This window comes from Zerene cesonia, chromosome 9 (assembly GCF_012273895.1).
Source record: "Zerene cesonia ecotype Mississippi chromosome 9, Zerene_cesonia_1.1, whole genome shotgun sequence".
In the NCBI taxonomy this organism is placed as follows: domain Eukaryota; kingdom Metazoa; phylum Arthropoda; class Insecta; order Lepidoptera; family Pieridae; genus Zerene; species Zerene cesonia.
The window spans coordinates 4256532-4273110 of record NC_052110.1 but is presented as its reverse complement, the minus strand read 5'-3'; the positions used below and the strand labels follow the sequence as shown (position 1 = coordinate 4273110).

The 16579-nt window shown below is 31.3% G+C and overlaps 2 protein-coding genes across 2 annotated transcripts in view; one reads left to right on the top strand and one right to left on the bottom strand.

Moving 5' to 3' along the window:
* The window catches only part of LOC119828950 (mediator of RNA polymerase II transcription subunit 29), a 6790-nt gene extending 1660 nt beyond the window's left edge, over window positions 1-5130 (top strand). The window contains exons 3-5 of the mRNA XM_038351281.1: window positions 263-347; window positions 4061-4159; window positions 4944-5130. Coding sequence (XP_038207209.1) covers window positions 263-347; window positions 4061-4159; window positions 4944-5060 — 301 coding nt within the window. The 3' untranslated portion in view covers window positions 5061-5130. The remainder of the gene's footprint in view (window positions 1-262; window positions 348-4060; window positions 4160-4943) is intronic.
* Window positions 5131-5221: 91 nt separating this feature from the next.
* On the bottom strand, window positions 5222-16221 carry LOC119828984. Its single transcript, XM_038351327.1, has 8 exons — window positions 16038-16221; window positions 12932-12987; window positions 12499-12633; window positions 10711-10849; window positions 9559-9620; window positions 9261-9395; window positions 7906-8046; window positions 5222-5710 (listed from the first exon to the last, which is right to left on the bottom strand). Exons 1-7 carry the CDS (start codon window positions 16120-16122, stop codon window positions 7915-7917), a joined length of 744 nt encoding a protein of 247 aa, XP_038207255.1. The 5' UTR covers window positions 16123-16221; the 3' UTR covers window positions 5222-5710; window positions 7906-7914.
* Between the last annotated feature and the right edge of the window lie 358 nt (window positions 16222-16579).

The window sequence follows — 16579 nt, the reverse complement described above, 5'->3', positions numbered from 1 at the left end:
ATATTATAAATACATACATAATAAGCATATTTCACAAATACTTATATATTATATATACATAGTCATACAATAATATACATGTAAGTATTTGAAAGGGAACACATAGCAGTATCATGGCTAATCCAATTTAGTGTAAAAAGTTATGAAGGAGACTATGTAAAATTTGTGAAGCTTTGTTAAATTGAACTTTATCATCAAACATATTAAATTTGTAACATGTACTAATAAGAACTGAAGGGTAAATTAAAATTTTAAATTCCAGAAAAGGGCTTGAAAATCCTGCATCAAGATTTGACAAAAATTTAGAAGAATTTTTTTCATTATGTGATCAAATGGAATTACATTTGGTGAGTTAAATTTCATTTTATTAAATTATGAAGTAGAAAATTCTCAGTACAGTTTAACAGAAAATTCTACTCAAATATCTGTACTACACATAATAACATAGACTTGGTTTTAAAGACCTTAAACTTAAGAATTAATGGGGTTCGTCTTAATTTTTAGGCAAGGAAAATAATAAGAAATATATCAATAATATACATATCATATTTAATAAGAATATAAAACGATGTTCATTATATTACATTGTCCAGTCTGCAACCCTATTTAGTTTGCATATATCCAGTATATTTTTTTTATGGTAGACTTTGGTATTTTCTATTTAATAAATAAATAAATTTAAATATGAATGTGAATCTGAGATGTCTTCACCAAAAGCTTCATTTGCATGCACTCCTTCTGTTACCATCCCTTAAATCACATGCAAATTTTATTATTCATTCAAAATTTTATCTTCATCCTTTCAGATGTTTTACGAAACAGAATTACATCAGTATATAGATTTTTAATTGAGAGATTCCAAATTAAATTTTCATTTGATGAAGGTATTCTTATAGACACTCGTTTTTGTTTATTTTGGACTCAAAAAAATGGAACCTATCCCAACTTCTGGACTATTATTATTTATAAATAAACCAGCCCTTTACATATGTTCGATTTACGTCATATATTCCGATTATTAAATCCTTAAATAATAAACATCATCATTATATTTAATTAGTTGCTATATTGTAATTCATATCAGTTGGTTCACAAGTGAATAGATACAAAAGCTATATATACTACTTGCGATGTAAAAGAAAAGTTTATATGAAAAATATTTGCATGAATAAGATACCTTAGCAACAACTGCAAAGAGGAAATATTTGTTTTTTCTTATGTTTCTTATGTATATCAATGTCCGTTTAACACATGACTCTGATTAATTGTAAAAATTATTTTGTCACTAGAATGTAAATGGTATGGGATTTGGGTGTTTTTTTATTTATATCACAGATGAAACAAGTAATTTTCGTTTTATAATTTTTACAATTTAAGACACCAGACTTAAGCATCGTTCGTGTATCGTGAGATACTACACATAAGTAGCGTAAGTAGCAATGACAACATATCACCGAGTTAATGAAGATGTGGTGTTCCTGGTGCCTACATGACCGAATGCACGTCTTTACGCCGATAACGATATTTGTTGTCGCGAACCGAGGGCACATTTTCGGTAATCCAGCCCTGGGGATTGTCCTATTTGCTTAATCTGTTTATCAGTAAAGACCCTGTGCAATATCAGCGCACGTTTGTTTGAAAAACAAGTACAGCAGATATCTATCGTTAACTATGTAACTTGTACAAGTAAACATGTATGTTCAGTTACGTCTAAGCAACAATTAACTTATTGACCCTCCAGCTATCTCAGTAACTCATGGATATCACTAATGTCTTTGCTTGCCATTCCGTTTATTGTAACTAACAACAATTCTTAGTAAAGGCCTGTTTTCATTGGATACATAGACGAAATAGGCATAGAATAGAAAAGGCTTTACAAACCTTATTAAAAGAAGTAATGATCTGCATATTAGAGAGTTTTGAAAAAATTCTGATGCAAACAAGACGCCGCGCCTAAATATATGGCGCATGGAAATTTAATCTATGGGAGCAAGAAGGCAGAAAGCATTTTATGGGTTTTAGAAGAGAAAATAATAAATTAGAGGGTAAAGAAAACATGTACAGTTTTTTTATGTCATTGTGGTCAACTGAGCTGGTGGTTCATTTGATGGTAAGCGATTTCCACCGCCTTTGAACATTTACAGAGGTAGTGTCTCTGCGAATGTGCTGCCCGATTCTATGGGGTAAGGTATAAGATAAGGATTGAGGTCTGGAAAGCAGGATTGAACTGAGAAAGGTGAGGAAAAAGAAACGGGCCTCCGTCTCCCCCCACTCACCGTGCGAAACAGTATCATGCTACTATTTCACGCCGTTTTCTGTATGGGTGTGGTACTTCCCCAGTGCGAGCTGGTCCAATTCGTGCCGAAATCTACTAGACTCGTACATTAAAAAGCAAATATAAATGTGAAGACCCCTTTCAATATTGAATATCGAACGATTGATGGATCATACGATTGCGTAAATGTTGCATTTTTATACAACGAGGAGTTATTATAAATAAGCATCTGATAAGTGTGTTTACAGAATCGTATACGTAAATAGCAACAATTATTGTTGTACCTACAAATAGAATCGAACGGACAAAAGAAGCTTATCGCTGTAGGAAACTTCTTGATGCGTTGTTATCTTGGGCACATATTGACTTATTCATCGAATGTGTTCAATTGATTAGCAAAATTGCTAGTGGCAGAGTTATGAATATATTTACTGGGGATACTACTTCCTCAACAGGCTAATGAATCATTATAGATTGAGGAACATGTGCTTCCGTACTCAGTGATCTGACCAGAACATAGGTTAAACTTTATAGTGTTTTCATACCCGGACTTTATTGGCTTTGCCAGAAATGAAAATTTTAAACTAACAGTTTTTTCTATGAGCTATCTTTATATATGTTGATAATACGATGCTATTCTTATATGTTCTCTTAACTTTCCGAATATTGGTAGCTTATATAGGTAGGTTATATTGATAACTTTATCCTTAGCCTTGATGTGTAAGTATAACATATACTATATGATATAGTATGCTAGTTGTTAAAACTATCAAGCGTTTTTTTCTTATTATTTCGGTACAAAGCCAGTGACGAAATAACAACTCACATTACACATTACATTTAGAATAAGCAATTATTAAATGATAAGTTTTTGAAATAAAAAGAAAAAACAAGGTTAATTTTGTTTATTTAATTATAAACCAGCTTACTAATTATCAAAATCGATTCATGCAGTAAAGAGTGTTGAGGTAACAAACACAAAAAGAGATGAAAAAAAAATCTACAATTCAGAAGTCGGTTTAAATATGCATTCAGCGAGCGCTGAGGATGGCTAAAATATATAAAATGCATATTAATAATCCGGTCTCTACTTATTAATTAATAATTCTCGCTCAGTATTTTGACCTGACCTTCGTATGATTCCATCTGACTGGTCTAGAGTTGTCGAGATAGATATTTCCAGATAGTACTTAGAAGAATTTTCGTTGATGATTGTTTGTATAATTTATAAACAAGTCAATTCACTTTATATCCAGGAATGGAACTATAACTAGAAACAGAATGATATAAGTATTTTGTGCAAATAAATTAATTTCTTGTATATGTAGAGTGAGTAAGAAGTACTGATCTCTGTTCTTTTTAACAAAAAACTGAATAACCTTCAAATTGTATAAATTTTTACTCAATGAGACCACTAGCAACGCACAAGCTTTCATATGAATAAATAATAATTATCAAAATCGCTTCACCCGTTTTCACCCCTCAATTGAGAATCTAGTCCTTTTTTTTAAGTCGGTTCGAAAGTTAAAATGTAAACCAAACCCATAGTTGTGGATGATCTGCCATTTAAAATATTTATTGTAACTTGATGACATTAAAAACAACCCGTAGTTTATCCATATTATATTTTTGCAAACAAACCCCGTCGCATAAGCCGAATTTTAGTAAATAAAATATTTTTAAGTCCATAACAACTCCAGGTAGGTAAATGTCATTGAGAATTTTTTTAAGACCTTACTTTATATTTCGAAATATTTAATGATCCTCCTTATTCCTTCTTTACAGCGAACAGCTATTACATGTATTCAGCAAGCGCAGTCAGCGGCCCATTATCTACCACTCACTGTTATACCTTCTAGAATGGACTCCGGTCCTACTACGCAAGTAAGTTATTAATAATTTTATACACTAGGTATAAAGAAATTCTTTTGTAATCGGCCGACAGAGAGAACCCGGTACTGAAAGTGGTTTCACGGAGTTGAGTTTAGTCGGTTGTCCACTGTTGCAATAATAATCCGACATAACCCAGGGCCATGGGTATGCGTTGCATTTGTAATGCATTCTCTACAAAAAAACAGTATAATAATGTAGGAGAAGTGACAGAACTTTTACTCGAATACAATAAAGGAAAATGTCAATATGGATATTTCATTGCATTATTTATGCTTTATCTTCAACGTTTGTTGTATCTGTATATCACAATCTGTTCATCGAAATTGGTAATACAACGAAGGAGTCTACCGAATTGTTACGGAAAGCCGTTTTATTTCTAACTAGCATTCCGCCCGCGGCTTTGCTCGCGTAGTCACGGGTAAAATAGACCCGGGGCGTAACCATCAAAGTTATAATACAATCCCGTTCCCTTTAGATTTCCGGGATAAAAACTATTCTATGTTCTTTCTCGGCTCTAAAATCTATATTTTTCATAATTTTCCAAATTATGAAAAATATCATTTTCCAAATTTCAACATAATCGGTTTAGCCGTTCTTGAGTTACACAAATAGTGTAGCTAACACGACTTTTTTTATATACATAGATAACTGTAACTTTATTATATTACTATTATGTCTTGTTATATATATTAATATTGTAGGTACTTCGAACTTGTTACCTATCTATTAAAAAAAACTGAATTATTTATATCAATAGCTTCTATATTTGTTTCAGGAAACAACATTAAGCTACCCTCAATATTTAAACACGGTGCGTCTTCAGATATCATACGCAAAAGACATCCACGATACATTAGTGGCAGCGGCTCAAAACATATCACCGACTGAATGACCGGAAAGAAATTAAACACATTAATATAAGAAATTTATTTATTAAGACTACAATTAAAAATTTCAAACAATAAAACACGTTAAGTTACTACATATTTTATTTACGAGTGACCATTCCTTTTAACATATTATCTATGGCACATTATTATTTGTTATCATACATTACATCTAGATTCTTATATTCATATTTTTAAACATTGTTAAACCTATAATTAGCAATTAAATGTCAAATATTAAGAAATATAACTGGAAGTTTGCTATTACGAACATCATACATTTTTGAGATCATAACAATTAAATTCATTTTATAAAGCATTTATTAAAATCCGAAAACAAAATTATGAGCAAAATAGCAACGACATAAAAAATAGCTCTAACTTTTTGATAAAAATCTATTTCTTACATCGCTGGATCAAAAATAACACATACAATTATAAAATATCAGATCTAAAAACATGATTATATGTAATAAGTATTTTAACATTAGGACCTGCCATTACATTATACACGTACACATTAATTACTAAAATTGGTTATAATTTAAAACTTAAGCTACTTGTATCACAATTTTAAAATCGTTAAATACTATCAGTCTTTATATTAGATGTTGATAAACTTGCTTTTAAGCTTGACGACGCCCAATTATGAAATCTGAAACAGAAATAATACTTTAATCATTAAACTATTATTAACTACTAGCGTTCCGCCCCGGCTTTGCCCGTGGTACATATAGCCTATAGCCCTCCTCAATAACAAATCTAATACTGAAAGAATTTTTCAAATCGGACCAGTGATTCCTGATTAGTGCGTTCAAAGAAGCAAACAACATTAGTATAGATTTACATACTAACATAATCAAATTAGATACGTGTAGGTATCGCTAAAAAATCAGGCTAAGAAAGATAGCTTTAACGCAATCAGTACCTACTGGTCCACATCCAAAGACATCCAAAATATATTCGAATACATTTTAGAATTCCAGTTTTCTAGAACGTTTTGAAAATGGAGCGAAAAACGGTAATACATAGAACGAACGATTTAGTCTTATTTGCTATTGCCGTTGCCTTTCGGTCTACTTGGAGTAGGTATGGGACAAAGTCGAAGGCAACAGTTGTCAGATATCCTTATCGAGAAAGGAACGTTGATTTATATCGAAGCCCTAGGGGGTAGATAGTGGAAAAGAGCATAAATCGCCGCTATCTCAGCAGCCCTCGCTCGATTGTTTACGAATAAGACCCGCGATAAACTTATTATTGTGACATAAATAAAATTAAGTGTTTCTGCCGCTGTGGAATAATACAGCCCATTAATGTTCCTCTTGTAATCATAACTCATTAAATTATATATAACATACAATTGCATGGGAATAGATGATGGCTCAAACATTATTAGCATGGGAACACTCTTTGGCATATCTACGCCATTATTTTTAAACCATACATATATCGCGTATCGTTAGGAAGAGCTGTGATAACAAGCGAGTAATAATCATACATCCTGAAATTGCACAGAGCATTGTTGCTAAGCTCTGATTAGAACTTTAGGACAATAACCTCCTGATAACTTTGGTTAGCAGTTCACTATAGATAACATCCTTGGCAACTAAAAAGTGTAACCATACTCTTTGCCATATGTGCGACATGAGATGTAACATTCGCATTTGGGTATCGAATTCATCAGTTGCCAATTAACAAAATTATCAAACACGTTTATAAATGATAAGGGCTTTGTAATATAAGGAGTGCAATGCCCCGAATTAAGTTATAAACAAATGATTCAAATTACGCCTTAATTTTGTATAAGGCTAGTTGTGTCTGATCGCATTTGGATACAATAATATCGCAATTTTCTTCCTTTGTTTACAGTGCATCAACATTGTAGATATCTAAATATACGGGAATAACAAGACCATAAATCATATAAATCATCGAGCTTCGCTCGCGTCGAGTTAACCTTTATATAAACAATGTATCAACGGAACCAATTCCTGTAGTGTATAATACATATAAATGATTTATACACAATACTATATTACATGTACTATAAAATTCAATATATAGTACATAATAATGTCATACTATTACCTACAACGATTATTAAAACAATTATAAAATGACTACCCTAGTTTTTATTACGTATTGTAATGTAATGAAGAAAAGTTATGTTGTTGTTATTTTTACTACACTATAAATAGGGGAACAAGGATTTTATAATTACAACAATAATACATAATTGCAAATCGTAAGTGAGTCAACGCCTTAGGTCGAGTAAGTGCATCGGGTCGACGATCTATAGCTACCGATATTATGTATTCAATTGAAATATTTTCTTCAATATTTCTGTAGATACTGTTTCGTAGTTCGAATTCACGAGAATTTTAAAATTGTTCCAGTCAGTGGTAATGGACTGTGAGGGAGAAAAGACGATTGGTTAACATGGATATTATAAATATTTCATAGAAAACATATACATTTATATAACGACAATTAGATATCATTATCATTAATGAATCTGTGCAAAATTGTATCGTATCGTAAGCGTATCGTACATTAAAAGGACGTCCGTTCAGAAACTATCAATTTTATCACCATCAACCGGTGGTATTTACTTTCCAATATAATAATGCCTTTTCCGAATATAAAATTAGTAAATAATAATTAACACTAAAGTGCTTATACAATTTCCACAATAAAAAATCTTAAGAAAGTAATAAATAGGTACACCCAGAAAAAAATCTGTTCTGACTTCCCCTTTGCATTGCATTAAATTTTTGAAACACTAATAAACTAGAACGGAAACAAATGCTTCAAATAAAAGTAGCTGTGTAATTAATAATAGATACTTACAGAATACTCTCATCCGAAAACCTGTTGTGCGGCGTATGTTATGTGCAAGAAGCCATCTTCGCTGCGGAATTGGTCGTAAGCTTGAGCCATCGTCATACTGTGGCTAAGCAACGCTTTTTCGTTCACCAGCAAGTACAGAGCCTGTGTCATTAATGTTTTACGTGAATAATTTAAAAAAGACCCACGGATTGAAGTGTATCCGTTAAATGTCAATTGAATCCATTGGTTATGAGCTGGAGTTTAGTTTACCCTTAAGTAACTGTTCTGATTGTGTTGTGATTGGCAGTTTTGTTGTGTTAGGAAGCCTCAATTTAGACATTAATATTGACGACATCAGTAGACATTATCAATAAAAAGAATTCTAATATGAATGAATATTATTCTTACGATCATTTGAATTCTAATACCTAAACTATTTTTTTTGTTATTTTTTGTCCCATAAATATTGCTTTGTTAAATAGTAATAAAATTGAAGAAAACTTTAACATGAAATCTAGGACATCTTAAGTAACCTCCTTTACAACAATAAAAACATTAACTTAATAAACAGTAAACATAAACGAAGAAAGTTACATTAAAAACAAATAAAATTTTAAAGTGGGTGCGAATAAAAATAACGATTTCCCGGAACAGTAGGTATCTTATCGTAACAGGACGCACTCGACCCTTCAAGATCTTTCTGTGGCCTCTATTTATATTAATGTCACAAGGGTTCATAAAAATTGAAACCCATATGCTGTCAAATCGAGATTCCTATTTGGGAAGAGTCAAAACTTTACGATTTTTTAAACTTAGACAACTTCCTGGATTTTAAGTTATTGAGTTTTGAGTGAGTATTATCCACTACTTAAGGATAAACTTTTTTTCTTTAATCCTACTAATATTATAAATTCGTGAGTTTGTAAGGATGTGTGTATTTGTTGCTCTTTCACGCAAAAACTACTAAACCGACTGCAATGAAATTTGATACGTAGACAGCTGGACAACTGGAATAACATATAGGCAACTTTTTACTCCGATATTCATACGGGATACGGACTTACGCGGGTGAATCCGCGAGGCGCAGCTAGTATGGATATATTTTGTAGAGTGCGTTTTAATGTGGAATTACAAGTTCTTGCTAGTCAGTAGTAGTCGTTTAACCAACGTCCTAAGAGCGAGGGAGGTTCTAAATTGGACTTATTTTTTTTTCTTTGCTCTGTTACTTGATAACTTAGGGACGTCGGTGACATTTTTTGTAAAAAAATAATTTTTCTTCAAAAAGTTATTGAATCTTTATTGTAAGATTATTTGGGCAGAAGTACTTATGCTGTAGTATCTTAATAAATTAAAGCCTAGTAAAGTTAGTGGTATACCTGTGAGTCCCTCAATTTCATCTTTGTTCTGATGATATAGAGGAATTGGGACATCGTAAGCTCTTGTGGGACTAGGAACTTGTTTCTTCCTAATATCGGAACTTCTCGTTCTCGGGCGTACCTCTCCACATACAACTGTAAATATTATTTTATAAAAACATATTCCAGAGGCTTTTTATTACATTTTACGGTTGAACCGATTGACATATACGGAACCGCGGATAGAAATTTAGTGTCATTTAATATGTAATAGGAATAATTTATTTATTTTTATTTTTCATTACAAAAAAAAACTCACCGGAATTTTGTTTGGAAATCTATCCCTTATGACTTGAACTTCCTTGTTTGATCCCGTCATATCTGTATACAAACATACAATGTTATTTTATTAATAATAAAATGTTATTACTTCAGATTATATGTAAAGCGAAAGCGGTGAAATAAATTGTTGTCAAACTCAACGGCAAGAAAAGACAGGAAATTCATATTTGTATTGAATGTTCAGCTTTCCTCAACCTGCTGACTATGAAAACAAATCAAAATAGTATTGAAATTTGACTGAAATTGTCCAAGTTTTAATACAATTCTCCCCCCCCCCCACTAAAAAAAAATCTAATTTATAGACCAATATAGATAACCTAATTCAAGGAGGAAGAAATCTGCATAGTGCTAACCCTTGAACTTATAAATCATAACTTCTTCTAACACGGAAAGTATTAACTAATTATTTTGTAGAAACTTCAAAGTCACTACGATCGAAACCGCCGGAAATTCTTAGCCATAGATATAATTACTAGACATAATACTAATAAACAGTTTTACGAGGATTAGATAATGCACCCGTGACGTAAACAGATAATATTTAATTACATGATTTCTTATCGAATTCATTATGTAGTGTAGAAAACATCAATGCATTTATCAGGCTATCTTCTCATAGTTACAGAAGTGGTTTACACCGGTTTTAGTAGAATAAAAACAGAAGCATAAGCATTAGTAGAATAAAAACCAAAACAATGCTGTCTTATGTTATTTTATTCGAAAACTACTTATTCATTGAAAAAATAAAGTAAAGTACATACAACGACAAGGAAAAAATGTAATAGACACACTTTATTTAAATAGATTTAAACGAATAAATCGATTTCAATAAAGCTTTTACTTTCTGAATCACAGCAGTCTTTACAACCGGGATATCTCTAGCCCATATTAAGTACGAGCCTTTAAAGACGAAAAAAGAAGCATTAATGAGTTTGTTTATAACGCTATATCAGTTATCAACCATGTGTACAATCCTTAACAATACCTAAATAAATAACATTAAATTTTGAATGGACAATAACCAATCTTATCAACCACACCTACTCTAATGTACTTTGATAGAATAAAACCTAATTGTAGGTGGGATTGATGAACATTAAAAAAATATAAACGTTAGTTCAACACTTACCGTCCTGGTATCCAAATACTTCTTGTGATGCGTATGTGATGTAAAGGAAACCGTCTTCATCCCCGTACATTTCATAGGCTTGTGCCATAGTGAGACTCATGCTTAGCATTGACCTGTTGTTGATTATGAGGTACAGCGCCTACGAAATAAGGAAAAAAATTACGTCAAACAGACATAAATGTAGCTCATGTTTCCCCTGCGTCATGAAGGCAACATATTTGTTTTAATTTTGATTGCATCATAAACTGTTAATGACTTGCAAAAAGGATTGTTGGTTGTTTGAAAGATTCTGTAAGAGTGGTTATTTATTTGATAATAGAGTATTCGCTTATACAGAACATAGATAAATATGTTTCAGGCAAATGCATACTTTTGTTCCGCATTACATAAGCCGAACAGTGTCGAGTACATTTGTAAGAACTTTATATTACATCGAAATGCTTGAGAAAATACTCTGACCTTGTGAGGTAGGGTAGCCCTGAACTTTAGCGTAACCTGACCAACCCTAAAAATCAGTCAATATCCATAGACATAGTATTTATATCACAGTTTTGTAATTTTTCAAACCCATCTTTGTTTTAGTGAAACAACTTATAGCAAATGAAATTATTATCTACATTCTTCACTACTCGTATTTTGATGTATTTTTTTTTTGTTTTTATGAAACATACAACATGGTGTTTATTCTACTAAGTGATAAATAAAAATTAAGTGTTTAATTTTTACGTAATACAAGCGGTCTCTCCCGGCTTAGACCGTGGTACATCCTACTAATATAAATGCGAAAGTTTGCAAGGATGTGTGTGCGTTTGTTGCTCTTTCACTCAAAAACTACTGAACAGATTGCAATGAAAGTTGGTATATAGACAGGTGGACAACTGAAATAACATATAGCAGAAAAAATTTATCCCGATATTTCTACGGGATACGGACTTACGAGGGTGAAACCGCAGGGCGCAGCTAGTAACACATACTCTTATATAGCCTATAGAACTCTGGGGTATCGTTCATATCCAAAGATGAAAGAATATTTGTAATCGATCCAGTAGTTCCTTCAGTGCGTTTAAACAAACAACGTTTAAACAACTCATCAGCTTCATATTATTTTTATGTTCTACAAAAACAGTTCTGTTATCTAATCGATTTTTTAATTTTATTTACATATTGGCAATAACAATTAGATTCAATTAATATTTGTTTATCTTCATTAATCGTTTCCATTAAAATATTCCGAGTGAAAATAATCTCTGCCCTTAATACGACATTTAATGAGATAGAAATGGTACCTACTAATCATTTTAACCTCTGCCTGGATAAACAGCTAATAAATGTTGACCCCAAACTTTCTAGTTCGTAAACTTAACTATCTCTTAGTTGCGATAAAGATATATAAATAATTAACATGAATAATATGCTAAACTGTATTGCTAATATATTTGTATATAGATCGCAATAAATAATATATCATATTGGTATCTATTTTTTTATAATAATCCGTTCTAATTTAATAAATTTCATAGTCACTATGTATGTCTGTTTGCCTTCATGCTTGTTTTCTTGCTCGTAGAAACTACTTAGTCGACTTGCATGAAATTTAATGCAAAGATAATTTATGACCCGAAAATAGACATAGGTCATATTTAATCCTAGAATTACCATAGGAACGAGAACAACCACGTACTGTCTATATTTTCCTTTTCTAAATCTAAAGCAATTTTATAATATAATAGGAAAATTACATTGTATAATATATTAGATTCAGACTATGTATGTAAATAAGAATCATACCTGATTGGGTTTAATTTTAATCCTGTTGCGAATTATAACTAGGAATTGAGACATTGTTATATCTTCGGGCACAAGAAATTTGGTTTTGTCTAGCGTTGGAAGGTTTCTTTCCTTGTGATATCTCTCCACGATGAGCTAGAAAAGGTTTATCTATCATTTAAAATACATCCCTGTGTCATTTTTTGTTATAAAAGATAACTGTATACCGCAAACAAATAACGATGTAACTATATTATATGAATCGTAATAAATATCAGCAATTCGATATCTTAATTAGCTCATAGAAATTTTTCTGTGAAATATTATGCAAATGAGATAATAACACCTAAGGTTTAAAATCAAGAATATTTTCCCAGTACGTACAATAAAAAATACAATAAAAGAATGGTAATGTTCGTACATATTTTAAAACACATGCGGATTTAACACTTACCGGTATTTTTGTTGGAAATTTGCTTTTGATTGCCATTACTTCCTCTTTCCTGCTAACTGTAAAAAAAGTAATCTGTAATAATTTCAGAAGAAAGTCATTTCGCGCAATCCATGACTTGTACATAATAATAAATAATAGTTTAAAAAAACTAAAAAACATGCTTTAACAAAAATCATATTTTGCAAATTAAAAAATGGATTAATTTTATCAAATTAGTGTATTGTCATCGGTCCTCAATAAATCTAAAAAGTTTGAACGAAATCTGGCCGTTTAAAGTGGGTCAATATCGCGCCCAAAGAAGTCGGTTACAAACAAACATACAGGTGAAGCTAATAAAAAGCGTGTAAAAATGATTTGAATTGCAATAAACAGTTATCTACTAAACAGTTTTTGACAAATGGGCAGTAAATCTGGCTACGCCCGTGCGTCTTATCAAATATGGTTCGAAATTTAAAATGAAGAGCAATTGAGCCAAATATTAATAGCTAAATTACTTAGATATGGATACAGTATTTACGAGTATTTAATCGTTGAGTGCATAAACCAAAATGTGATAAATTTTACACGTTACGTTATGGATAAGTTTATGATAATGGCGTTTCCTTAAAAAATATATTGAATTAAGTTACAATGTAGTTAAACAATTAGAATTTCGTATGAATAATTGAAATATTGATACATTGTAATAATATACACCTATGTATATGTAAATATTTACAATGTCGTATTATCAGAAATGGTTACTACTTATTAGTTACATTGTATTTATCAGTATTTCTAATGGATAGGTTAAGTTTATAATAATAATTATAAGCACAAACGTGAGTACCTAATATTAATGTATTTGATATGCATTAGATTTTTATTCAAGTTTAAACTTTTATGCCTTTGTATGAAATAACAAGTACCAATGCTAAATTGATACCATATGCTACCATGAATAAATCATGGTATTTTATTGGGAACCTATGAAAGGTTAGTAAATATCGGAAATATCTAGAACGTTCTCATGTTTTATGTTGAAAGGATTTATTATATTCAACGAAATACAATTCTATAGAATTTGAAGTCCTTACAAATAAATATTGCTTTTTATTTGAATTTATTCAATCAATTTCAGAAGGAGAAGACTCTCAACTCTCTCTCTTGTGATGATTCTTTACCAATCCCATTTTAATTGGGTCTTTCAGTTGAAATTTATTGACGGCGGTTAAGTTTTTTGCTGAAATAATTATTGAGATAATCGAAGGCTTCCAAACTATTTATAAATATTTTAGGACTTAATGAGTGCTATGTTGATTTTGTCATGATGTTTTTACTTACTATCTTGTAAGTGTTTTTATAGCTGTTCTGAATTATATAGGCTAAATAGATAAGATAAAAATGTATAGTACTTATTATTGTTTTTAATCCACACGGTTAGCATAGGTCAGGTCGTTTTAAATTTCAAACTTTTACATTATAAATAAATGCCATTTTACTTCAAGCAATCGTAAATTGCATCAAATAATAATAATGCAATCGTATTTGAAATTAGTTTACAAGACATTAAAATTACGTACCCGACGAACTATTTCAAGGGTTTATACATACTAATAAAAACTGAGGTCAAACTAACTGCTTGATTCTTTGACCTCATATCCGTTGCACATGTATGTGGTCCCTGGATGCTATAAGGCTACATTTGTACTAAGGTCGAAGCCAGGACGGACCACCTCATTTTTAATAACAGGCCATAAGATTCATAGCGCAAGATTAATAGAAATTGGGACGCGGTTCGTACTTCAAGCTCTCATTTAATCGTTTAATTTGTTAGGGCGATTACAGGCTATAGAATAGGTTTCTAGTTATGTATTTGATTCCCTAATACCTACTTGACAAATATTGTCATTTACGTGAGTTTAACATTAAGCCAAATCAATCTACGTCGCGACTAAATTCAATTGTTGCGTCTATTAAAATTTATATACACTTTAAGATGGCGATAACGAAATAGACCACAACTAAAACCTAATATTTCAATCTGAATAACTTCTATGCACACACATTCATTACTGGTTAGGACCGGTTACATTATGCATAGTAATTTGTATACGTATGGGTGAACTACTCGCCGGCACACAGATATTTGGCCCTACAACTTCGGTCCCAGCTGGACATAGGAGTGCATGACACCGGTCACGTATCCAAGACATGAATATTTACAATCATAATTAGGCAATTATATACTGATAACGTGCAAACAATGAATCCTAGTTGGCCTGTCTTGTAATGTGATTTGTTTTTAAATTTTAAAGTTCAATGAACTAACCCAGATATAAAATTTAGTCGTTATTATTTTGAATGATTTTTAAGTATTCAATGAAGTCAAAATACACATAATTATATAAAAAAAAACAAACGAAATACCTATATCATCATCCTGGATATTGAAAAAACGGTGAAAATTCATTAAGATGCTGCCCAACACGATTTTAAAAAGTGAAACGTTCAACACAGTATACTATCACAAATTCATACGTTTTTATACGAACAATTTTAACTGATAGAGTGATTTAAATAAAACCCTAACTCAAATACTTTCTCCACAAAAACAGATTAGCAGGGGGTACTTCAGTCTTCCGCTGACACGTGTGTGGTAACTGGTAGACGCTAGGGTACGTCTATTTTTGTTTACACCAAATAAGTCGCATTTTAATATTTATTCTAGAAAATAAACTAGCTAACAATATTGGAGTTTAAAGTTGGATTTCAAATCGATACTTTTTTAAATGTTTGGACGTTCAAAAATAAGAATCAGATAAACATAGTGTGTTAATTTGTCCTTTTAATGAATTGTCCCCGTAGATGAGTAGATTGTGATGTGCCATTGAAATTATTTGAAATATCTCGTACAAAAGGTGCAGGTAGCTGTGCCTTACCTTTTGGCTTTTATAACAGGTTGAATGGGAAAGGATGGTTAGTGATAGTTCTAATTGATATTTCATGTCATTTTGTTCATAAAATATTCGAGTATAATTTTATTACTGTTTGTTAATTTTTCATTGAAAACTTAAATTGAATTTTAAAAAGCGCCTGATATAAAACCCCTAATATATATACTTACTGAAATTCTTCTTAGATTTAAAGCACTGTTTCACATTATGATTCACATCATGCTTTATAAGAGTTGTTAGAAAATTTAATTCCATTTTGATCACCGGATAGCACTGGAATATCGAATAAATGCAATTTCTCAAATGTCACAGACGTCTTTCCACCGCGCTCTTAAAAGCTTTACTAATTTTGATGTGATCTGTGTTCCGTAGTTACACATTGTAGTCTGTACAGTCCACCCACTGTACAACATTCAACGTAAGTTTGTAAATTGTATTAAGTATTATTAAGTATAAATTAATAAGCATTATTTGTATTTATATAAAACACACTCTACAGAAATTATAGTCTTGATAACAAGGAGTAAGTAGATAGGTGCATATTTGCAATTTGAAAGACAATATATCCGTACATACGGTTCATACCGTTTCTAAATTTGTCTCACGCGTTACTTTCGATCTTTCGCTTCTTTTGTTATTGTCACCCCTCAAGTAAAAAACGACAATGTTCAACTTCGAATATTGTTATAGCACGTTATAGTGTCCACACTAT

Bases quoted from the DNA above. Each gene is read 5' to 3' on its own strand.
- LOC119828984 (XM_038351327.1), bottom strand. From the start codon at position 16,122: ATGGAATTAAATTTTCTAACAACTCTTATAAAGCATGATGTGAATCAT. The intron at 9,621-10,710 runs GTAAGTGTTGAA...GTTTGTATACAG, and splicing joins AGTATTTGGATACCAGGACG to ATATGACGGGATCAAACAAG. The intron at 8,047-9,260 runs GTATACCACTAA...TTAATGACACAG, and splicing joins TGAAATTGAGGGACTCACAG to GCTCTGTACTTGCTGGTGAA.